The sequence below is a fragment of the Panulirus ornatus genome, chromosome 1 (genome assembly GCF_036320965.1).
Source record: "Panulirus ornatus isolate Po-2019 chromosome 1, ASM3632096v1, whole genome shotgun sequence".
NCBI classification, from domain to species: Eukaryota; Metazoa; Arthropoda; class Malacostraca; order Decapoda; family Palinuridae; genus Panulirus; species Panulirus ornatus.
Genome location: NC_092224.1, coordinates 93,196,662 through 93,222,477, shown reverse-complemented (window position 1 = coordinate 93,222,477; position 25,816 = coordinate 93,196,662). Strand labels below are relative to the sequence as shown.

The 25,816-nt window shown below is 41.1% G+C and overlaps 1 protein-coding gene across 6 annotated transcripts in view; it reads left to right on the top strand.

Moving 5' to 3' along the window:
- Positions 1-25,816, top strand: part of LOC139751036 (fibroblast growth factor receptor 4-like) — a 341,174-nt gene that overhangs the window by 267,401 nt on the left and 47,957 nt on the right. For 5 of the 6 annotated variants that reach the window (XM_071666158.1, XM_071666176.1, XM_071666165.1 and 2 more), the window contains 4 exons: positions 3,344-3,581; positions 8,554-8,704; positions 11,393-11,563; positions 23,751-23,907. In XM_071666158.1, the coding sequence (XP_071522259.1) occupies positions 3,344-3,581; positions 8,554-8,704; positions 11,393-11,563; positions 23,751-23,907 (717 nt within the window). Of the gene's footprint in view, positions 1-3,343; positions 3,582-8,553; positions 8,705-11,392; positions 11,564-23,750; positions 23,908-24,298; positions 24,490-25,816 lie in introns of all 6 variants that reach the window. The other variant, XM_071666179.1, reaches the window with a different exon arrangement.

Here is a 25,816-nt window from a genome sequence, read left to right as displayed (position 1 = left end):
CTTTGAAAATATTCAGATGGCCTGAGGGTTCTCTGAACATTGAATCAATTTTTTTTGTGGACTATTCCAGTCCCCGAAAGTCTGAAAGGCGCGGAAAATGAGAAAATTCGGTTTTCGAAATATTCCGGGACCCTATAATTTTGTGGACTCTGAAAGTGAGATCAGACTTTCTGTAAATTACCCCCGGAATGGATTTTTTTTTTTTTTGGGGGGGGGTGAAAAAGATCCCGCTTTTTATAGATAATCTTAGTATATATAGTAGCCTCGGGGAGGGAGGGTGTTGAAAAAATTTTGATTCTCCATGAACAAATGAAGGGCCCGACAGTCAGGGAAGAGAGAGAGAGAGAGAGAGAGAGAGAGAGAGAGAGAGAGAGAGAGAGAGAGAGAGAGAGAGAGAGGGGCAGTTAAAATTTGAGAGGATTCGAATGTCAAATAACTCGCAAACTCCGATAGTTTGGGAGACCTTGAAAATGCGATCTTACTTTGCCCATATTATCAGTCTTGGTAAAGTTTATTGGATAATCGAACGTGTAAAGGGCATATAATTATATTTAGAAAACCTGCTTCTTTCCTTACACGTCGACGCTTTGGAACTTTATCTTCTCATGTCTTTCCCAATAACTATGACCTGGCACATTTCAAAAGACAGGTCTTTCCCTTCCTCCAAAATTCGTCAGTACTTTCCCTTGTCTCTTAACGTTTCATAATTCTCTATATTTCAGTTGAGGCCCGGACTCGCTGTGGACTTTGGACCTTGACAGAAGCCATCATAAAAAAATATTAAAAAGAGTGGGGACGAATGTGGCCTTTTTTGTCTGTTCCCTACCGCTGCCTCGCTGGAGGGGAGGGGGGGGGTGCTATTTCGTGTGTGGTGGGGTGCCGACGAGAATGGATGAAGACATCAAGTATGCATATGTACATGTGTATATAAGTCTGTGTATGTATATGTGCGTGTGTGTGCGTTTATGTACATTCATGTGTATGTTTGTCGTTTGGGCCATCCCTCGTCTGTTTTCTTGCGCTACCTCACTAACGCGAGAGACGGCAGTTAAGTATGATAAACACAACAGAACTATATATATATATATATATATATATATATATATATATATATATGTGTGTGTGTGTGTGTGTGTGTGTGTGTTTGTACTATGCATGATTTCATTGTATTTTTTCAATGGTCTGCCAGGGATTGGAACAAGAGTATTTTACAAGACTCCCAAATCCTTAATACGCCACAATCTAGAGGGAGTTGTGCTTCAGTGGGTAGTGTTTTGGTTGTTGTGGTCAGCAACCACTGGATGCGACCTAGGTTAAGGCGCGGCAAGCATTATCTGCCGCCCGCTTCTTCTAACGGTTTAGGTAGGGCGTGGCAGACATTGGCAGTTGTCCGCTTCTTCTAACGGTAGGTTTAGCGCGGCAGACATTGGCAGCTACCCGATTACCTCCACCTGTAGGTTCGTGTACGGCAAAAATTGGCTGCTGCCCTCTTCCTTTAAGTGTTAAAGTTAGTGTGCGGCAAACATAGATTGCTTCCTTCTTCCTGTAGTTAGTTACTTATTCGTAACCCGCTTCCACGAGATATCGATTAGGTAGCAGTAAACATTGGTTGCTTTCGTTTCTAGAGGTAGGTTAGGGCTTGGCAAACAAAGGCTGTCTCCCACTTTCTCAAGGTACGAGTTAATTCGCAGCAAAAATTGACAGTTAAGTTGCGTCACATAATGGATGCATCCCCGCTTCCTTAAGAAATGGGGTTAGTTCGCTGCAAACATTGGGTGCTGTCGGCTTCTAGGTATATGTTAGGGCGCGGTAAACAGTATAGTATTAAGGCTTGACAGGCATTACTTGCTCTCCGCATTCCCCATCTAAGCTTAGATTAGGGCGTCAGCCAGAATGCAAGTGTCCTCTCTCTCTCTCTCTCTCTCTCTCTCTCTCTCTCTCTCTCTCTCTCTCTCTCTCTCTCTCTCTCTCTCTCTCTCTCCCATATAGACCCGAAATTGGGTTCCAGTGTTTACATATGCGTACTGCATGCATGGAGCCTGCGACCCACGTACATATATGTATCACCGTACACCCAAATTTGTTTAGTGTCTGCGAGATCTTATTTACTACCGAGGACCCCTTTCACAGAGGCCCGGATGTTATCCAGAGCCCCTTTGCCTGAGGCTTTTGCAGTTCCGAGAGGCAGGGACAGGATAGACTCCTTTTCAACGGGTTCTTTGGCGAGGCTGTATCTCCACCCGCCCCCCTTTCGTCAACTGACAATTGGACAGCTAAGCCAAACGAAGTTTTCACTATCACATAGGAATATATATATATATATATATATATATATATATATATATATATATATATATATTATGTCAAAATGTCGAATCATAAAATTTGTTTCTCTGACAGTTGCCTTTATAGTGTGGTTTCGTAGGTGTTTGTAAAGCGTCAGGAAGGATACAAATGCGATTTAGAGGAGGCATGTCCTCTGTACTATAAAAAGGCAGTCTTGTAAAGAAGTAGAGGAAGTGGACAGACACACGATGACTATCCTCAGTACACAGTTGACAACTCATTTATTTCCTTGGCAGAATGGAAATTGCTGGCTGCTGGGGTGATATGATTTTAGGTAGAAAATAAAGATATTGTATTTTTGAGAGGGAAGATCAAGGTAGCAGAAGAGGAGATATGAAGAGGGAGAATGGTAGTGGTAAGTGGTTGTAACACTCGATAGTGCCATTCCACCGATCAGGGTGTGATGATGGCCCGGGAGGAAGGGAGGGATGATGGCGAGTAAGAGTTTAGTGATCAGGGAGGGAGGGAGTGGTGATGGTGAGGGAGGATGTGGAGGCCAAGGTGGGAGGGCGTAGTGATAGGGAGCAAGGGTAGACCCCTCAGGAGCGTGCAGAGAAGAGTCTGGAGTGCTCAGATCTACTAGTATACATAAAATAAAGGACCACTTTTTATGGTGACCATCACAGCATGAGTTCCATTTTTATTGCGAACATCATGGCACGGGTGCAGAACTTGCCCCAAAGGCCATATTTGGTGAAATGAATGTGAGAGAAAATATATGGAAACTATTCAGGGATCTACAGGTGTGTGTGTAACCCTTACTCTTAAAGATATGGGAATAGAGAAAGATGGAAAGAGGAAGAAAATTCCACAGCTAAGCTGTTTTTTAAGGGGACATTATGACGATCTTTACCTCAACGAGTCTCAGTCATTTTGTTTCAGTCTCCCATCCTCTATTGTAGTCACCATTCCTTCATATTCCATCACTGTTCCCATTGGACTCCAGTGTGTTTGTTTGCGTTTAATGGTCTTAACGAGATATTTTTTTTTCTTGCAGATGATTACACCTACGATGCTGATGAAGATGGAGGTGTGGTAGTCATAGAAGATGAGTACAACCTTGGGGGTGAGTACCACAACTTCCACCGTCAGAGGAAGGTGGGCTCTCGGGTCGGCTTCAAGTGTCGACCAGACAGCCTGATGGAGCTCCCGCCGGGATTCTCCGCGACTTGGTTCTTCAACAACGTGCCACTGGACCACTTTCAACCCACACGTTTCAGAGTTACAAATTCTAAGTTAGTATTTTGATTGTGAATGCTTTACTCCTTTTTTTTTGTTTTTTGAATGCTTAACCCTAGAGTATTGATAAATTCACCCGCGAAACTTTACCATGCAAATTAATTTTCAGTTTTCCCCATCTCCCAGCTGTATTTGTTAATACCAGTTACCCATGTAGTTCCAGTCTTGTAGCCACTGCGCACTTAGCATATGATGGAGTTGTAGACCTAGAGATTGTTCAAATATATTACAATCACATCTACCCTTTATTATCACACTTGTTGCACTCCTCTTTCACTATTGCTTCTCCAATCTAGGAATTCTTTCCACTCTCCCAACCTCCAGCATTTTATCCTTTGTGAAATGCTTTCCCATCTTAATGATATACTATTCCTGCTTTTGTTTTTTTTTGGTAACTCATGAATATTAAACCCCCTTAGTTAACTTTATTTTGTGGAATAAGATGTACTTATCCTTTGATGACATCATTCCTTGGTACACCTCCTAGATCCGAATGATAATACCCATTACCCTTTAAGACATAATTCATACTACCTGCACACTGATATGTAATGGGGATAGAATCCTGTTTCCTACACTTTTATCACATTTTTTTTTTGTTTAGCCACTAGGAATTATATATGCAAAATATGTAATTTTGTTTGTAAGTTTTCCCTTTGTCAAAATAAGTTATCTAATAACAGTTTTTTCCTTTGTTTTACATAATATGGGTTTGTGAAGTTTTTTTTTCTCACTTGTGAGTAAAAATCATGACATTTTCCAAGCCACATTTTTACCAAATGTTGCTTATTTCCTTATGCAAAATATCAAACAAATTGTCACTAAAACATGTTCAAAAGGATTTCCTTTTACACAAAGAAGAAATGTATTTTGAAAAATATATACTGTTGTGCACCTGCATTGCTGCATGCAGCATCCATAGAATCCTTGGTGAATTTAATTCTACATATCCACACTCACCCACCCCCATCCACTCCCGTTGCCACCCCACCCCACAGGAAACAGTATTGTCACCCCCTGTGTCAGCAATGTATCCCCAGAAACAGACGAAAGAAGGCCATTTCCGTTCACACTCATTTTCTCACTGTCATGTGTAATGCATCGAAACCACAGCTCCCTGTCCACATCCAGGCGCCACAGACGTTTCCATGGTTTACCCTGGATGTTTCAAATGCCCTGGTTCAGTCCATTGACAACATATTGACCCCAGTGTACCATCTGTCTATCTATATCTCTGACGGCTGTTCCAAGTGGAACTACTTCAGAGGGGTGGCCACGACAAGTCTCCATGACCAAAGAACTCCAGTGCCAGTATACCTCATTGGTCCAATTTGCTCTATTCCGTGCACCCTCCTGTAAGTTCAGGCCCCGATCGCCGAAAATCTTTTTCAGCCCATCCTTCCCCCTCCATTTTGGTTTCCTATTTCTCCTTGTTCCCTCCATCTGTGACACAAATATCCTCTTTGTCAACCTTTCCTCACTCATTCATATGTTCAGACCATTTCAACACACCTTTTGCTCTCTCAACCACAATTCAATTGAATTTCATTACTTTATTTCTTGATATAGGAACTCCCATCAAGGGGATGGCCATGGCAAAGGCGTATCCACTTATCCCTGTCCTTGCAGTCCTTCACATACACTATTCCTTGCATTTTTCCCCATTTTTCTCCCTCCAGTACTCTTCCACTCTATTTCCACATGTCGCAGGTGATCTTCTCACACTGACTCCTTTAATTGTACAATCATACACTCTCCTTGTAAACTCCATGCTTGCATTCTCTCCACAAGCCCAAACCTCCTCAATGTAATATATTTCACCCACTCTATCACTCCACATTTCATTCCCTTTGCATTCCCTGCCATACCAAATCTCTCACAGAATTCCTAATTACCTTCTTCATTCTCTCTAGCCATACCAAATCTCTCACAGAACCCCTGATTACCTTTTTCAGTCTTTCTAGTCATACCACATGCTTCTATCAACTCATTTCCACAGCTTATATTCTTGACCTCTGTGGCTCATCCCATGTCCATGTTTCATCTGTATAGGTAAAGAGTCAGGAGGACTATGCTGTCCCTTAATCTGTTCTTGACTTCCATGGTTAAACCCCCCACTCTTCATTATTCTATTAAGAGACTCAGTGATTCATCTACCCTGTACTGCTCTCTCCCTTATCTCTCCTTCCGTATCACCAAACTTACCCTAGATAGTTCTCACATACTTATATTCTGTCACCTCGACCAGTCATTCATCTGTCCATATCTGTAACACAGTTTAGTACACTTTCTTCTCACACTCTGTAGGGCTTTGTAAAATCAGTATTTTCACTTTGTTTTCGTTAAAACCCCATTTCTGTATTTTTATTTGCGTGTGCCTTCAACAGCCTTTGCATCAACTCATTATGAAATACACTTACATCCTTCTGCAACTCTTCACTGTCAACAAAAAGCACAGTATAAACTAAACAAGCTTATCAGTAGCCACCATATCTCACCATCACACTCCATTTCCATACCATTTTCCTTTGTTTTGCTTTTCATCTCTTTTATAGATATGGAGAAGAAAAAGAGTCGCTTAACATTTTTTAAAAACAGTATATCCACTCCTCTCTAAACTGTGCTTCACCTGCCTGGTCTTCCACCCTCTCAAAAGCAAGTATAACAAAGTGGTAAACACAAAATAGAGCACCCAGAACAATCTTTGGCTCCCTGGAAACCACAAAGACTTAACACCTACACACTGAAAAAAGATCCTCCCATTACAATATCACCTACACATACTCAACACTCAATTTTATACAACGGCTCTAAACCTCTCCCACCCAAACCACCCTACAACTAACAACCAAAGCCTAAATAGAAATAAAAGACCTACCATGCCTCACACTTTAACCTTTGCTCACAAGTTCCCTATCATCAGCAATATAACACTGATGAAACACATGCACACTGAAATGACCCAGCAAGCACTAAATGATACCTTCCCATCTGAACCACACTCCCCAGATGAACATGACTCACACTTTCCTGTCTTCACTCTGAACATCAACCATCCCTACATTAGTGCATTCAACATATCCCAGGACCTTTCCCCCCCAATGATCTATCCATCTATATCTACAATGCCTGTTCCAATTGGAACTCCCTCAAAGGGCTGGCTACAGCAACAGGGTCTCTACAACTAAAGAACTCTAGTGCTGCTTCTTATCCTTTATTGCCTCATCCTTAACGGGCCATTGGCAGAGGGCAAGTCAAGTGCAGTATATGCAGAGGCTCCTACTTAATGTTCCTAATTGCTACTTCTATCAAATTCTCCAACCTACTACTTCTACCTAATGGTTCTACCTTAAGTTCCTGCCTAAATGTTCCTGCCTATGACTACTACTATCTACTGCTCCTACCATTTTGCCAAAAGGCAGGGCTAGCGCATAGTGCTCACCGTAGGAAAATGTAGAGTTATGAAGAATGATCTGCGTGAATTAAGTGTTCTCTAGTGTTCCGTATGACACGGAGAGAATATATGTTTATGGACAGAATGCACATGTTAGTGAAGCAGAAAGAAAAGACAGCTACCTAGGTCAGAGGAGTGCAACTTGACAACCAATAAAGTGCTAGCTCACAAAGCAGATGTCACTAACCATTTTGATACCTAGGCAGTGGTACAGGTAATACACCTCCCTGGTCATTGGCTGCCTATCAACTATGTATGTATGTATCTTATTGAAAGTTAATTGTACTCAATTTAATTTCAGAACTGAAATACACTGATTCAAACATTTTGGTTCTCATGATGAGTTGGATTTTGCTGAAACATTATCCCAATACACATGTACTTAGATGCAGGGGACCCAAACCTGGAGAAGCAAACTACATCAGTCTATTCATATAGATAAATATTGTTTGCAAACTATGCTAACCTCTTCCTTACTTACCCTAGCATATCACTGGCAGAATAGCAAGGACTTGGTACTCTAAGAACTAATTTATCTTTGACTCCCCCAAAACTGACTTAGGGATACATACTGATCTTGTCCTCCGATTCTACTAAGGACAAAATTCTGCTATACACATCCTTCTAGTTTAGTGATGACAACTGCTACTTCACCTATTTCAAGGTAGAATAATGATGTGGAGCCAGCCGTCAGTGAATACATCAACTAGTACACCAACTATATACTAACCAAGGCTGAGTGACATTCCAGAAATAAGGGTGGCTAATGTCTACCTCTTATATCCCCTTGTATTGACTGAAGAGATTGAGTGACAAATGACCTAAGGGTACTGATAATGAGAGTTTGCCAGAATGACAGGGCTAGCACACTGCTCTCACTGCTGTCCTATCTAATGTACTGTTTCTCTCCACTGACATGCACCTCCCTTCACTGTCAGTTTGAAGTTCATCAGGGATTGACCTCAGCCAAAACAGATCTTGCCTTAGCCTCATAGCATGGTATGAGCTGTGGCTTACAATTGCAACTACCACAACAAAGACACTAAGCACTTACTGCTAAGATGCCCTGCACTCACTCCACATTGATACTAAAACACATCATCAATATCCTTATGACTTGTGGTCCTGCCCAGTGTATTTAACCTGCTTCCTGCGTGCTGCAGGAGGTTCATAAAGATAGAAGGGACTCTTGGAGCAGGAAGTGAATAATGAATTAAAAAATTTCTGTGCCTCCCATGAATGCTCTTCAACTATATATATATATACAGTACAGCATTTTTTGCTTTAGAGTTATAAACAGTCCCATCAAAAATTATTCCTCATATGCTTTCTTTTTATTCTCCCAGCCATGTGTTCTTCCTCATGCATTTTCTGGTATTAGAATTATTCATAGGTCATTTGTAAGTTAGCTTTGTTCATTAGCTGTAGGTTATAAATGAGCAGGGCTTAAAGGATTGGAGAAATTTTCTGTTGAGCATGGTTATATTTACTCTATATTAATTTTTGGTATCCAGAGGAAAGTGGCCCCGTTTACGGTTAAAAGAAGTGAGGACAGAGGATGAAGGGGTGTACGCATGTCGGTGGAGCAGTACAGACAGTCATCATGGCTGGGTCAACTACACGCTCATGGTGGATGAAAACACCCCTAACCCTACCCTGCCTCAGGTACTAGTTCATCATTTATATAGCAATCTCAACACTATTGTTTATCAAGGCCTGTTCTGATTATACCGATGATAATGTAAGTTAGCTCGAGCTCCTGACCTCTAATGCAGTATGTGACTTATGAAGGCCAACCTTTCATATTGAGTAGCAATTTTTTTTTATCTTGCCAGATTGTGCATGATACTGGTGGATGTAATGAATATCTCTAAACTAAAAGTAATTAAATCTATTATTAGTTCTGTTTTAGGTTAGTGGTAGTCTGTAACACCTACAAAGTAACTACTGGTAATAGTATTGAATTTATATATATGAAATATGAATTAAAAGTTTGTCACAATGCAGTCAAGGCACAACTGAGCCTTGCCAGAAATCATAACTTAGAGTGGTTGTTAATTCATCCCATTTTCAACTTTACAAACAAAGATATTTACCATTGATCATCAACATTCACAGATGACCTTCACGCTAAGAATCACTGTTACATTCAAGGCTACATTATAGGTACTAGATAGGGGTTGGCAAGGAGGCACGTGTTGGTGATGAATGTTTCCAGTAGACAATTACTCTCAATTACTCTGAAGACACAATGTGGTAGAGAGGTGTGCAATTTGTTTAATATTGCAATATTTGCCAGGTTTTGTTGATATATATAAAGTGTGAATGAATGTGGCCTTTTTTGTCTGTTTTCCTGGCACTACCTCTGAAGTAAGGGGTAGTAATGCTGTTTCCTGTGGGGTGGGAATGTGCCAGAAATGGACGAAGGCAAGCAAGTATGAATATGTACATATGTATATGTCTGTGTATTTGTATGTATGTATATGTTGATATGTTTATGTGTGTGTGTATGGGCATTTAGAATCTTTTGTTTCCCTTTTTAGAAATAAAAGGAGGGGAGAGTTTCCCAGCCCCCACTCCCACCCCCTTTAGTCACCTTCTACGACTACGTTTATGTATATATATGTGTATATGAGAGTAAATGTGAATAAGAGCAAGGTTATTAAGTTCAGTAGGGTTGAGGGACAAGTAAATTGGGAGATAAGTTTGAATACCCTCTTCTGCTCTCTCAACCACAGCCTTTTTATTACCACACATCTCTCTTACCCTTTCATTACTTACTCAGTCAAACCACCTCACACCACATATTGTCCTCAAACATTTCGTTTCCAACATGTCCACCCTCCTCCGTACAACCCTGTCTTTAGCCCATGCCTCGCAACCATATAACATTGTTGGAACTACTAGTCCTTCAAACTTACCCATAATGTAATGTTCTCTCCTTCCACACATTCTTCGTCTCTCCCAGAACCTTTGTCCCCTCCCCCACCCTGTGACTTACTTCCACTTCTATGGTTCTGTTTGCTGCTAAGTCCACTCACAGATATCTAAAACACTTCACATCCTCCAATTTTTCTTCATTCAAACTTACATCCCAATTAACTTGTCCTTCCACCCTAATAACCTTGTTCTTATTCACATTTACTCTCAATTTTCTCCTTTCACACACTTTTCCAAACTCAGTCACCAACTTCTGCAGTTCTCACTCAAACCGGCCACTAGAGCTGTATCATCATCGAAGAACAACTTACTCACTTCCCAGACCCTCTCATCTCCAACAGACTGCATACTCGCCTCTCTCTCCAAACCTCTTGCATTCACCTCCCTAACCAACCCATCCATAAACAAATTAAACAACCATAGGGACATCACACAATCCTGCCGCAGACTGACCTTCACTGAGAACCAGTCACTCTCCTCTCTTCCTCTCCTTACATCCTTGGTAAAAACTTTTCACTGCTTCTAGCAACTTACCTCTCTCACCATATACTCTTAAGACCTTCCACAAATCATCTCTATCAACCCTGTCATATGCCATCTCTAGATCCATAAATGCTACATAGAAATCCGTCTGTTTTTCTAAGTGTTTCTCACACACATTCTTCAAAGGAAACACCTGATCAAGACATCCTCTACCACCTCTGATACAACACTGCTCTTCCCCAATCTTATGCTCTGGACATGCCTTTACCCTCTCAATCAATACCCTCCCATATAATTTCCCAGGAATACTCAACAGACTCACGCCTTTGTTGGTTGAACACTCACCTTTATCCCCTTAGCCTTTTGTATAATGGCACTATGCATGCATTCCGCCAATCCTCAGGCACTTCACTACAGTCCATACATACATTGAATATCCTTACCAACCAATCAACAAAACAGTCATCCCCTTTTTTGATAAATTCAACTGCAATAACCATCCAAACCTGCTGCCTTGTCGGATTTCATCTTCTGCAAAGCTTTCACCACCTCTTCTCTCTTAACCAAACCATTCTTCCTGACCCTTTCTCTTCACACACCACCCTGACCAAAACACCCTTTATCTGCCACTCTATCGTCAAATGCACTTAACAAACCTCCAAAATACTCACTCCATCTCCTTTTCACTTCATCACTACCTGTTATTACTTCCCCACTTGCCCCCTTCGCCGATGTTCCCATTTGTTCTCTTGTCTTACACACGTTTTTTTCATTCCTTCCAAAACTTCTTTTTATCTTCCCTAAAATTTAATGATACTCTGTCACCCCAACTCTCATTGGCCCTCTTTTTTCAACCTGGTCTTATCTTGATTACAAGACAATTTCATTTGAAGTTGTAGAAAGTGACAGTAATCTAATGGTGTGTTTCAGGCCTTGTATGCAGATAACAAGGTTTTGGATATGGATCAGAGAGAGGATCCCACTGACCCTGCCCCTGTTTTCACGAAGAATATTAGCCTGCTCATGATCAAACCAGCTGGTAATGTTGCAGAGCTCAAATGTCATGCTCGTGGTCCTAATCTCACTACAGTTTGGTTCAAGGTGAGGAAAGAAGTTAAAGTCAACCACCTAAATAATTTTCTTTGTACTTATGTGTATCCTGCATTTTCACATTTAAAATATGTATTGTTTATGAATGCCCCAGAACCTATTACCAAGAAAGGGTTCTGATGTTACCTAGGATTTCTTTCCGGGAGTTCCTGTAGCTCCAAGGTTGCACTACTTTCTGTAGCACAGAGATGATGGACTCCTTTGGAGTGAGCATTTCTTTGACAAGACTGTGATCCCAGTGTTACAGTCTTGCTGAAGATGACTTTCCATACTCCATGTAACCTCATGCAGACATAGTCTGGTAACACTACATTTAAAATGGGATGTCTTATATATAGTTATTTACTGGCATCTTAAAGCTGATCATTTCTACTCCTTTAGGTGCCGAAAGACAAAGATCTAAGTTCAAAACATATCCATAAAGGTTTTGCATGTTGGCTTGCCCTTTAGATGAACAATGTGAAAGTACTTCATAGGTTTTTGTTAAAAGAAGTAGGGTTATCTCTACAGGAATAATTACATTTAAACATTGTTAGTAGTGCAGCATATTCAAATATATTGCCTTAGACCTCTGCAATACATCAAACAGAAAAAGTTTTTTGATTTCACTTAAAGTCACTATCAATGGTGACAGTAGTACTATATAGTGATATTTCCTTTTGGCCCGGTTCCTGGTCCTTTGTATGCTAATGATGGTGATAACTGTTGCACCCTAAATTTTGTTGAGGTAAGTCTTTCCTATTTACAACCACCATAGAATATTGCATTTGCAGTATAAACATATGATTGTGTATTATTTATCATGTCACTTGAACCCAAGGAATACATCACAAATCATGAGCTTTGGGATTTTATGAATGGTAATTATGACTGACATAGCAACTTCTCATATCAAGACTAATCCAGAGGAGATTTAGGCAGAGTAAGGGCATAAGATTTTAACTTAATAACCTTGCTTATATTCACATTACCTCCTAAGTTGCTCCTTTCAAACACTCCCAAATTCAGAAATCAGCTTTTGCAGTTTTTAACTTGAATTTGGTAACAGAGCTGTCATCAACAAACAGTGACTGACTCATCTCCCAACCCTCTTCCCAAATGAACTGCAGACCTGTCCTTCTATATGAGGGTCTCTCATTCACCTCCCTGACCATCCCATCCATAAACAGATTAAACAGCCATGGTTACATAAATCCCTGCTGTAAACCCACCTTTATTTGAAACCACTCACCCTCCTCCCTACTTGCACACATGCCTTACTCTCTTGATAAACTTGCTACATCAAGTATTTTTCCCTCCACAGCATATATTCATCACACCTTTCACAGAGCATTTCTTTCAGCCCTGTCATATGATTTCACCAGGTCCATAAAAGCCACATACAAATCTTTCTCTCTCTCTAAGTGTATTTCACACAAAGTCCTAAAAGCAGACAGCAGATCTACACATTCTTTACCACAACTGAAACCACATTGTTCCTCCCAAGTTGGTTGCTCAGTGCATGCCACCACCCTTTCAATCACCGCATTCTCATACAACTTACCAGGTAGATTCAACAAACTTTTAGCTATATACTGACTTTTGTTTCTTTTATCTTAATTAATGGCAATCAACAGGCAATTTCCTGATCCTTAGGCACTTCATCTTGAGCTGTACACACACTGAAAATCCTTCTTAACCAATCAACAACACCACCACCTTTCTTGAGGAATTCAACTAAAGCCACATTGCAGTGCTTCATATTATGCAAGGCTTTCTCGATCTCTTTTCTTTTCACCAAACCACTAGCCATGACTCTCACCTTGCATAATTCCCTGACCCAAGCACCCAAATCTACCACCCTATCACCTAACACATTCAACAGTCCATCTTAAGACTCCATTTCCTCTTCACCTCTATCTTGCCTGTCATCACTTCCACATCTGCTGCCTTCACTGATGCTTCAATTTGTCTTCTTGTTCTTCTCACGCTATGCACCTTCCAAAAACGTTTTCTTATTCTCCCTGAAGCTTGCCAAAATTCTCTTACCCCAACTCGTATCCCCCTCTTTTTTTTTTATATTTTTTTTGGCCCCTACTGCCATATCTTGTACATCTCCCATTCACTGACTTTCCTTGCCTTTAGGTAATGTTCTTACATCTCTTTTTTCTCTCTCACTCATAACTTTATGTTGTTGTCACACCTTTTATTACCCTTTCATTTATGTGCACATGCCATTCCACATACTTCCCTTGCACATGTAAATGCTGCTTCCCTACCTTCCTAATGCTGTATCTTGTACATGTCCCTGTCATTGACTTTTCTTGCCTTTAGGTAATGATCTTGCATCTCTTTTCTCTCTCTCACTCATTACTCTATTTCATTATCCCACCTATTATTACCCTTTCACTTATGTGCACATGCCATACCACACTCTTCTCTTGCACATGTAAACACTGCATCCCTGTATACCTCCATTCCTAACCCACTCCCTTAGTTTCATATACTTTCACTTTTTGCTTATCTTTGCTCACTTTCACCATCTTCTTTTGCTACAGGTTCTACAAACTTTCACCCTTTCCTCCACCAAGGGGTGATCAGACATCCAAGCACTTGCCCCTCTGAGCACACATCCAGAAGTTCTGTTTAGCCTGTCTTTCAAATTGTACATAATCCAGTAATGCCCACCTACCTTTAACCTCTATTCACCCATATATACTTATGTATATATCCTCTTTTTGTAAACCAGGTATTCTCAGTCACTAGTCCATTTTCAGGACACAAGTGCACAAGTTTTTTGCCACTTGTGTTCATAACACTGGATACCCCAAGCCCCATAATTAAACCCTCAGCTACCACATCACTTACTCATGCATTCACATCACCCATCACAAATACCTGATCCTTTGCATCAAAATTGCACATGCACTCTCTAAGCTCCTCCCAAAACACTAACTTCTCTTCCTTACTTCTCTCAATACCAGATGCATAAGCATTAACAATCACCCACTTCTTGTAATCTACTTTCATTTTCACCTACAGCTGTCTGGAGCTCACTTCCTTACACTTTCACACATTCCCATAATTCCTTAGTAGAAGTGACACCCTCTCACTCTCACACTAACCTCAGAATTTACCCCTTAGGGCACTCTCAAACCATTCTTCCCCCTTCCCCCTGGACTGAATATTATGCAGAGCCAGAACATCTATATTCTTCTCCCCAAGCATACTAACTCTCTCTCTGTTCCCTTTATTCTGGGTACGTCCATGAACATTTAAACAGAGCTTGGCTTCTGTTTCTGCACCCTATAGTTGCCTTTTACAACACATAGGAAATATGTGGATAGAATCCTTTTTCACTATCTTTATTCTTTTCTATTTATTTCTGTCATACTTATTTGCTTTTCCCTCGTAAGTGAGATAGCATCCAGAAAAGAGGAGAAAAGATTCTCATACATGCCATATACTCACATTTACATACACATGCACAGACATATACATAGATACACACATACATATTCATACTTGCTTGCCTTCATCCATTCCTGGTGCTACTCCACCCCACAGGAAACAGCATCATTACCCCCTGCTTTAGCAAGGTAGTGCCAGGAAAACAGACAAAAAAAAAAAAAGACCACATTTGTTCACACTCAGTCTCTAACTGTAATGTGTAATGCAGTGAAACCACAGCTCCCTATCCACATCCAGGCCCCATCAACCTTTCCATGGTTTACCCTAGACATTTCACATGCCCTGGTTATTATTATTATTATTATTATTATTATTATTATTATTACGGTTGTTTAATTTGTTTATGGATGGGGTTGTTAGGGAGGTGAATGCAAGAGTTTTGGAAAGAGGGGCAAGTATGAAGTCTGTTGGGGATGAGAGAGCTTGGGAAGTGAGTCAGTTGTTGTTCGCTGATGATACAGCGCTGGTGGCTGATTCATGTGAGAAACTGCAGAAGCTGGTGACTGAGTTTGGTAAAGTATGTGAAAGAAGAAAGTTAGGAGTAAATGTGAATAAGAGCAAGGTTATTAGGTACAGTAGGGTTGAGGGTCAAGTCAATTGGGAGGTGAGTTTGAATGGAGAAAAACTGGAGGAAGTGAAGTGTTTTAGATATCTGGGAGTGGATCTGGCAGCGGATGGAACCATGGAAGCGGAAGTGGATCATAGGGTAGGGGAGGGGGCGAAAATTTTGGGAGCCTTGAAGAATGTGTGGAAGTCGAGAACATTATCTCGGAAAGCAAAAATGGGTATGTTTGAAGGAATAGTGGTTCCAACAATGTTGTATGGTTGCGAGGCGTGGACTATGGATAGAGTTGTGCGCAGGAGAATGGATGTGCTGGAAATGAGATGTTTGAGGACAATGTGTGGTGTGAGGTGGTTTGATCGAGTAAGTAACGTAAGGGTAAGAGAGATGTGTGGAAATAAAAAGAGCGTGGTTGAGAGAGCAGAAGAGGGTGTTTTGAAGTGGTTTGGGCACATGGAGAGAATGAGTGAGGAAAGATTGACCAAGAGGATATATGTGTCGGAGGTGGAGGGAATGAGGAGAAGAGGGAGACCAAATTGGAGGTGGAAAGATGGAGTGAAAAAGATTTTGTGTGATCGGGGCCTGAACATGCAGGAGGGTGAAAGGAGGGCAAAGAATAGAGTGAATTGGAGCGATGTGGTATACCGGGGTTGACGTGCTGTCAGTGGATTGAATCAAGGCATGTGTATGGGGGTGGGTTGGGCCATTTCTTTCGTCTGTTTCCTTGCGCTACCTCGCAAACACGGGAGACAGCGACAAAGCAAAAAAAACTATTCGCCATTTCCCACGTTAGCGAGGTAGCGTTAAGAACAGAGAACTGGGCCCCTTCTCTGTTCCTTCTTTTGGAAAATAAAAAAAAAAAAAAATGAGAGGGGAGGATTTCCAGCCCCCCCGCTCCCTCCCCTTTTAGTTGCCTTCTACGACACGCAGGGAATACGTGGGAAGTATTCTTTCTCCCCTATCCCCAGGGATAAGGGTATTATTATTATTATTATTATTATTATTATTATTATTATTATTATTATTATAGGATAGAGTTGTGCGCAGGAGGGTGGATGTGCTGGAAATGAGATGTTTGAGGACAATGTGTGGTGTGAGGTGGTTTGATCGAGTAAGTAATGTAAGGATAAGAGAGATGTGTAGAAATAAAACGAGCGTGGTTGAGAGAGCAGAAGAGGGTGTTTTGAAATGGTTTGGGCACATGGAGAGAATGAGTGAGGAAAGATTGACCAAGAGGATATTTGTGTTGGAGGTGGAGGGAACGAGGAGAATGGGAGACCAAATTGGAGGTGGAAAGATGGAGTGAAAAAGATTTTGAGTGATCTGGGCCTGAACATGCAGGAGGGTGAAAGGCAGGCAAGGAATAGAGTGAATTGGATCGATGTGGTATACCGGGGTTGATGTGCTGTCAGTGGATTGAATCAGGGCATGTGAAGCGTCGGGGGTAAACCATGGAAAGTTGTGTGGGGCCTGGATGTGGAAAGGGAGCTGTGGTTTCGGGCGTTATTGCATGACAGCTAGAGACTGAGTGTGAACGAATGGGGCCTTTGTTGTCTTTTCCTAGCACTACACTCGCACACATGAGGGGGGAGGGGGATGGTATTCCATGTGTGGCGAGGTGGCGATGGGAATGAATAAAGGCAGACAGTGTGAATTGTGTGCATGGGTATATATGTATGTGTCTATGTGTGTATATATATGTGTACATTGAGATGTATAGGTATGTATATTTGCGTGTGTGGACGTGTATGTATATACATGTGTTTGGGGGTGGGTTGGGCCATTTCTTTCGTCTGTTTCCTTGCGCTACCTCGTAAACGCGGGAGACAGCGACAAAGCAAAATAAATAAAGAATAAATATATATATACACACACACACAGACATATACATATATACACATGTACATAATTCATACTTGCTGCCTTTATTCATTCCCGTCGCCACCCCGGCACCCATGATATGACTCCCCCCTTCCCCTGCACGCATGCGAGGTAGTGCTAGGAAAAGACAACGAAGGCCACATTTGTTCACACTCAGTCTCTAGCTGTCATGCATAATTCACCGAAACCACACCTTCCTTTCCACATCCAGGCCTGGATGTGGAAAGGGAGCTGTGGTTTAGGTGCATTACCCATGACAGCAAGAGACTGAGTGTGAATAAAAGTGGTCTTTGTTGTCTTTTCCTAGTGCTACCTTGCAGGCGGGCGCGGGAGGGAGGAGGGTGCCATTTCATGTGTGGCGGGGTGGTGATGGGAATGGATGAAGGCAGCAAGTATGAATATGTACATGTGTATATATGTATATGTCTGTGTTTGTATATGTATGTTGAAATGTATAGGTATGTATATGTGCGTGTGCTGGTGTGTATGTATATTCACGTGTATGAGGGTGGGTTAGGCCATTCTTTCATCTGTTTCCTTGCACTACCTCACTGACACAGGAGACAGCGACAAAGTATGATAATATGAAATATATATATTATTATGGATAAAAGAAAGAGGCAAGAGGTCAAGAGAAAGGTGCGGGAGGTGAAAAAGTGGGCAAATGAGAGTTGGGGTGAGAGAGTATCATTAAATTTTAGGGAGAATAAAAAGATGTTTTGGAAGGAGGTAAATAAAGTGCGTAAGACAAGAGAACAAATAGGAACATTGGTGAAGGGGGCTAATGGAGGGGTAATAACAAGAAGGGGTGATGTGAGAAGGAGATGGAGTGAGTATTTTGAAGGTTTGTTGAATGTGTTAGATGATAGAGTGGCAGATGTGAGGTGTTTTGGTCAAGGTGGTGTGTGAAGTGAGAGGGTCAGGGAGAATGGTTTGGTAAACAGAGAAGAGGTAGTGAAAGCCTTGCGGAAGATGAAAGAGGCAAGGCGGCAGGTTTGTATGTTATTGCAGTGGAATTTGTTAAAAAAGGGGGTAACTGTGTTGTTGACTGGTTGGTGAGGATATTCAATGTATTTATGGCTCATGGTGAAGTGCCTTAGGATTGGCGGAATGCATGCATAGTATCATTGTACAAAGGCAAAGGGGATAAAGGTGAGTGTTCAAATTACAGAGGTATAAGTTTGTTGAGTATTCCTGGTAAATTATATGGGAGGGTATCGATTGAGGGGGTGAAGGCATGTACAGAGCATCAGATTAGGGAAGAGCAGTGCGGTTTTAGAAAAGGTAGAGAATGTGTGGATCAGGTGTTTGCTTTGAAGAATGTATGTGAGAAATACTTAGAAAAGCAAATGGATTTGCATGTAGCATTTATGGATCTGGAAAAGGCATATGATAGAGTTGATAGAGATGCTCTGTGGAAGGTATTAAGAGTATATGGTGTGGGAGGCAAGTTGCTTGAAGCAGTGAGAAGTTTATATCAAGGATGTAAGTCATGTATACGAGTAGGAAGAGAGGAAAGTGAATGGTTCCCAGTGAATGTCGGTTTGTGGCAGGGGTGCGTGATGTCTCCATGGTTGTTTAATTTGTTTATGGATGGGGTTGTTAGGGAGGTGAATGCAAGAATTTTGAAGAGAGGGGCAAGTATGCAGTCTGTTGTGGATGAGAGGGCTTGGGAGGTGAGTCAGTTGTTGTTCACTGATGATACAACACTGGTGGCTGATTTGGGGACTTCTCAGGACAAAACAAGAGGAGCAACCCTGCATGGGGGCAGAGGGTAGTGAAATTAGGGGTGAAATTGGAAGTAGTGAGGAGGAGGTGCCAAAAGATTTGGCAGACTTGGATTTCAGGTGGATCTGACAGATGTGCCAAGGAACATATGAACTCGTCTCTGGCACATATTGAGAACATAAAGAGATGTATTCATGAGTGGCAGGACTGGCCTAGGAGATCCCTTTGACAAATGAATGAGGTGGCGATTCAAAGGCCTTTTTGGTGAATACCACCCAGTCAGTTGAAAGAAGTAAGAAAGCACATAGAAAAACTTAAGATAGAGGGGGTAATAGTAGTAGTAGTACAGAAGAAAGGTGGAACCATGAGGCTTTGCATTGACTATCTCAGGTTGAATAAGGCCATAAGAAAGGATACATACCCAATTCCCAGAATTGATGTGTTGGATGCGTTGAGCAGGGCTAAGGAGTTTTCCACATTTGATCTTGCTGGGTTTTTCCCCCTTCTATAGAATATTTGCACCAGGGTTGGCTGTACTCACATTCTCTTAGACATCACTAACAGTGGGGTCATGCAATCTCAACACACTTCTGTCAGACAAATGGGATAAAGCCCAATGGGAGGCATTCTTAGCCATCACATAATTTCGTGATGGCACCAATGCTCAGGTACACATATTTTTTTAACTTTTCTTCCTCGAGATTGACACTAGTTTTTTGGGACTAGGGGCAGTGCTGTCACAGGAGTTTCAGGGTAGGAGGCATCCCATAGCATGTGCAGGTAGGATCCTGAAAAAGGCCAGCAGGAATATGCAAAACTACAGCAGCAGGAAGCTCGAACAACTAGCTTTGAAATGGGCAGTCACAGAAAAGTTCAGAGATTGTCTGATAGGAAGCAAGTTTGTGGTACTGACAGATAAAAGTCCACAGTATCATCTAGAGAAAGGTAAACTGGGGGCTTTAGAGCAGTGCTGGGTGGCTTACCAGGCCAAATTCAATTTTACTATGGAATACCGGGCAGGCAAGGCAAATGGGAATGCTGATGGTTTGTCTAATGCACTAGAGCCTGAGTTTGATATTCATCAAGTGACATGGAGGCTTTAGGTGTGGAAGTTACAGGAGTGATGGGTGATCAGAAGGAGAGAGAAAGAGGGAAAGTAGCTCCCAAGGAGATGACTCAGTAACAGGAGTGATGGGGGATCAGGAGGAGAGAGAAAGAGGGAGAGTAGCTCCCAAGAGGATGACTCAATAACATTGGCTAGGGAGTCAGCTGGGTTGATGGGTGACAAGGATAAGAGAGAGATGGAAAGTAGTTCCCAGGAGGAGGACCCAACAGAACTCCTGGAGTGAATATGTCTACTTAGCCTGATGATGGAGAATGAGGGAGTTGGAACAACATCCACGTATTGTGTGATGTGTAGAGGATATTAGAGGTGCACTCAAGGAACATGAATGGCGGAATATACCGGATGAAACTGTTCAGAGCCCTTTGGAAACAAAGGAGGAACTTACAACTAAAGGAACAAGTCTTGGTTAGATGGCAGAACATCCCTGGCAGAGAGGAAGTCAGACAGCTAGTACTACCTCAGACTCTATGCAGGAAAGCCATGAGAGCCATGCATGAGAAGGTTGGGACATCAAGGGGTAGAGTGAACCACACGTCTGTTAAAGTGCGAATGCTATTGGCCTGGCATTGCAGAAAGTACTCCAGATGTATTGTAGCCAGAGGTATGGTGCCAACAGTGCAGACACCAGTGGTCTTGCTGAAGACAGACCAACTTTTCAGATGCTTACCATGGATTTCACAGTTATGAAGGCTTCCAGTGACAGGTGGGAAAATGTCTTTGGAGTGACAGACTTCTTCTCTAGGCATACCTGGGTATTTGCAAAATTTGATCGGAGGACCACCAAAGTAACAAAGATCCTGAATGAGGAAATGTTCAGTAAGTATGATATGCCACTGAGGGTTTGCTCTGATCAGGGCCCACAGGTCCAGAGTGCCTTGAACAAAGAACTGGCTCACATATGGGGAATCTAGATATTCCAGGCCACACCACATCATTCAGCAGGGAAAGGTCAGTGTGAGCGGTTTCACTGAACTTTGCATCAACTGTTGCAAACACTGGAAGCAGAAGAGACAATGAGCAAGACATCTAGGGACATTAACAGCAGCATGTAATAAGTTTCCAAACCCAGTAATGGGATTTTCACCACACTTCCTCATTTGTGGCAGGGAACTGAGTAATACTAGATGTGCTACTACTTGATCTAGGGACAAATGATGATAGGTCAGATTACTGGGTGGTTACTCATCATGAAATCTTACAGAGAGCAAGGGCACCTGCATGGGACAACCTTGAGAAAGCATGTTAAGAGAAGTGGTATGACCATGGAGTTGGGACAATCCTTGTGAGTGGGCCAGGTAAAAGTTAGGTGCATTATCTAGGACAAGTGTCAGGACACGATTTTTGTAGTGACTAATAGACTAAGAGGAGAGGGAAGGGTATATGGGATAGTACCAGAAAATGGAGAGAACGAGGCAAGAGTCATACACAGAATATCCTTGAGAATGGCACTGAGGGAAGCATATGAGGAGGTTAAGAACAGCTCCAGTGGGGATGATGATGAGCAGACCTCAGATGAAGGGGAAGCAGGAAATGCTAGCAACACAGAAGGACAATCAGAGGGATCAGATTATAGAGCCCGGGAGGGGCATCACGTTTAGAACAGCAGCCAACAGTTAGGTGAATATTGGATGGTCAACAGACACAAGTTGATGGAGCCTATAGGACAATGCTGGGAAACACCTTCATGTGCAGGATTGGAGCAGACTGGCCTGCAAGAGAAGCAGAGTAGAAAATTAGCAGAAGGGATGACACTCAATGTGGAAATAATTCATGACTCTTACAGGATGGTCGGAGGACCATAACGAAAATTAACTGGGGTGGGATGTGTGTAGCACAAGGCCATTTAAAGTAGCCTTGGATGATATACACTGGCTGGTCTTTTTTTCAGGTAGATTTTCTCAGTTATAATGATCAGGGAAATACATCATGGGGGCCATGATGAAAGTTTCCCTGAGTGAGTGTAAGGAAATGCAATTGTAAAATAGATAATAGTCTAAGAGCCCTGAGAGAGAACAGTAGCAGAGGAATAGAACCTGATGCTCTCATGTCAATTTGAGACACCTGGCATTGCCCAGGAAAATTTGGGACACAGTAGAAGGGCGAGTGAGAAGAGGATAGATGCTTCTTGCTACCTTTGTAGGTCTGTTCAAGGATATTTGATCCTGTTTGACTAAGAAGTGAAATGTGAGATTGCACAGGATTGTATACATTGTTCTTGAGATGAACAGTGAAACTGGTCATAAGAAACAAGAGATTATCACATACTGAAGAGAATTGGTGTGTTTGTTACAGGTCAAAGTAAGGAAGGGGACAGGAGTATGCCAGTTGATATGAGGTAACCAAGATAATAGATAACATTGAAGCTGTATATAATTATCATATATGAAATCATATCTTAGAAGTGAGAAATAAGAATCCGTGTGAATAAGAGCATCAAGGTTGAGGCTGTTGTTTGACTCTGAGTGACTTAAGGGTGCACTTGAGTGATAGTCTTTGTATAAGGTGATATTGATGAAGGTGCCGTTGTTTGAATGTTATGTAAAAGGTGCTGCAATATATATTGTTATCTGAAAGGTGCTTTGTTATTATCCGGGGTGTTCATTAATTGACACCCTTACCCCTTACATATATAATATCTCTTCTTCAAGCATGGTATACTCCCTGCCAAAATAAGAAAATCTGATTTAATTCTCCACCAGCAAGTGTCAACGTGGAAACTTTATACTCCACCAACAAGTGGTTGACTTCTCTGATAACATAGCCTTTCATATCCCTTCCATATGCCTCACCAGTATGATAAGTTTTAGCCTTTCATATCCCTTCCATATGCCTCACCAGTATGATAAGAAAACTTATTCTCCTGTACCCTTTGCAGTTACTTTCACTTCTTTACTTTTATACAGCTGAAGAATTATTACCTTCTTCCAGTCATTGTTATAAGAATTAAAACATACCGTACTGGACTGAGGTAGTCAGGCTACAAATGCAGAGCCAATGTTTGTATCATACAGCTCGGAAGAAATTATTCTTGTGGACCTTTGTACCATTAGTGAGAATTTTAATTCATGCTTTATCAGTATTAGATTGAATCGTTCATATTTTCAGTTACATCCTTATTTCTCAGTGCAGGTAGTGGCATCATCTGTACTGATAAGAAGCCAGTTCACCACATAGAATTCCTTTGGCAGATAATTTTGAATGTTAGCTCTTCAGCACTGTAAGTCATGATGATTAGCTTTGAATATGTCTGAGAACTCTTCCATGTGCAATACACCTCTCTTGATTGTGGGAAAGTGTGCACATGATTAACATAAGAAACTTTTTCACCCATAGTGATGTACTTCATTTTTTTTTTTTTTTACTATATTGTTTATTACTTTCAATTTTAGGAGTAAACTGTATTGTTAAAGTCTATTTATATATCATTCTAGGATGGTGAGAAGCCTGTTCGTCAGTTAGGAGACATACGAATAAAAGGACCAATGCTCAAGATGGAGAACCTGGTACCAACAGATTCTGGCAATTACACCTGCGTAGTATCCAATCCCTATGGATCCATTAATCGGACATTTGCTTTAGAAGTTATTGGTTAGTAGAGAAATTTCTTTATAGTCCATGGTGAAAATGGCCTTAACCTCTGATTAGAAATTTGACTATAGCATTGACTTTTTACCTGGAGATTTGCAGGTTTTTCATAATCTACAGGGAAACTTATATTTGAACATTTGAATAGATATAGTCTCGTTAGTTTTCACTTTATTGCTTTTGGATAAATTTGGGTGTAAATAGATGCTTTGAAGATCTTGAGATTTACCTGAATAATTATATTTTCTAAAGATTTGCAGTAGATGTGGTTTTATGAACTGGTCAGAGCAGGCACTTTTTAGCTGAGTTCTAAAATTCATTGCTTAGTACGTAGTGTTGGTTTTCAGAATTCATATACCCTCACCATATCATGACTGGTCCTCTCTATATGTAGAGCGCCTCCCAAGTCGACCAATTATAAACAAGGAGCTGAGTAATCGTACAGTGGTCCAGGGAACAGAAGTGCAACTACAGTGTTCTGTCATATCGGACCAAGTACCATACATCACTTGGCTTAAGCACACTACACGGTATAATGGTGTTGACGACGAGGGCAATATTATTGACAGATTGTTGATCATCAAGGTAAAAATGTTAATTCACGAAGAACGGTATTAATGGTGGTAAAGGGTTGAGGTGGCAGCTGAAGTATTAATAAGTGGTGGTGGTGGTGGTAATGTTAGAAGCTTATTGTGGTTTTCTGTTACTGGTGTTGGGATCGATGCACACAGTAGTTGTCTGTCTCTTAGTTGCACTTTTTGTTTTTCTTCGATAATAATGGTGATGGTGTACAGTTTTAGTATAAATGATGATATATAAGAGATATAAATCATTGTGTACTTATAGTGTAAGTCTTGAAATATCTTACCATACACATTATAATCTAATGCCAAGGTATTTTAGCTAATATTTGAAAACTATTTGATTGATATAGCTTTTCTTGCTCATGTGTTAGCAATGTTTTCTGGGCCAATAGTTTTAAGCTCAATGAAATTCCCTTGTTTGTAGGTCTTCATCACTGACTGAAGACTAGATATTTTGCATTATTAATTGTTATGTATTGATACTGATCTCTTGGTTTCTTCCCCAGTGCTATACAGGTGACATAGAAAGACTTTCGGTCTTTATTTGCCAATAAAGATTTAGCTTGAGAACCATTGACAACAGATACCCAGAAATGAATGAAGAACTGGCTTAAACTTTCATCGTCTAGCTTTTTGAGGCTTATCAGATTAGGAGCCACTATAGCATTTCAGAGAAGCAGTTCCTGTACTCATCAACAGTATAGTGCTACTACCATTCTTAACTCTGTTGATACAGATATTGCTTTGACTTTCTGTGTCCAGAATTTACTAGAGTATACCATGTGTAGCTCATTTGACATAAGTAATAGTGGAAGAATTCATTTCCTAATGGTCATTTAATATTTTTATGATTTTTGCAACATCAGTTTTCAGGGGGCACAGAATGGTACAGAAAGTGGAATGTGAGCTCTTCACTTAATGTAACTTTTGTCTTAATTAGGGATTCCATTCCACAGAATTATTAGACTTGACCATTATACAGAGGTAGATGGTTGCTGGACAGTGTCCCTGTCATGTTAATTTTCCCATGCTCAGGCTGATATAATGACTTAAGGTGTCTATATGTTAGTGGGATATTGGGATTTTTGACATCTCATTTGATTATAAGTTTAAACAGCCCTCTATATGCTCTTGTTCAATAAAAGAAAGAAGTTTGAATCCTGCATGACTTGTACTACGTTATAGTAATTTGTAAGTTAGAACAATTAGGATTACCATGCCATTTGGCTGGTAATTGTGCACCCTTTACTTAATTAAGAATGACAACCCTGTTTGAACTGGAGACAGGTTTTCATTGAAGCCATTGTGTAGGATTGAAGTCATTGCCT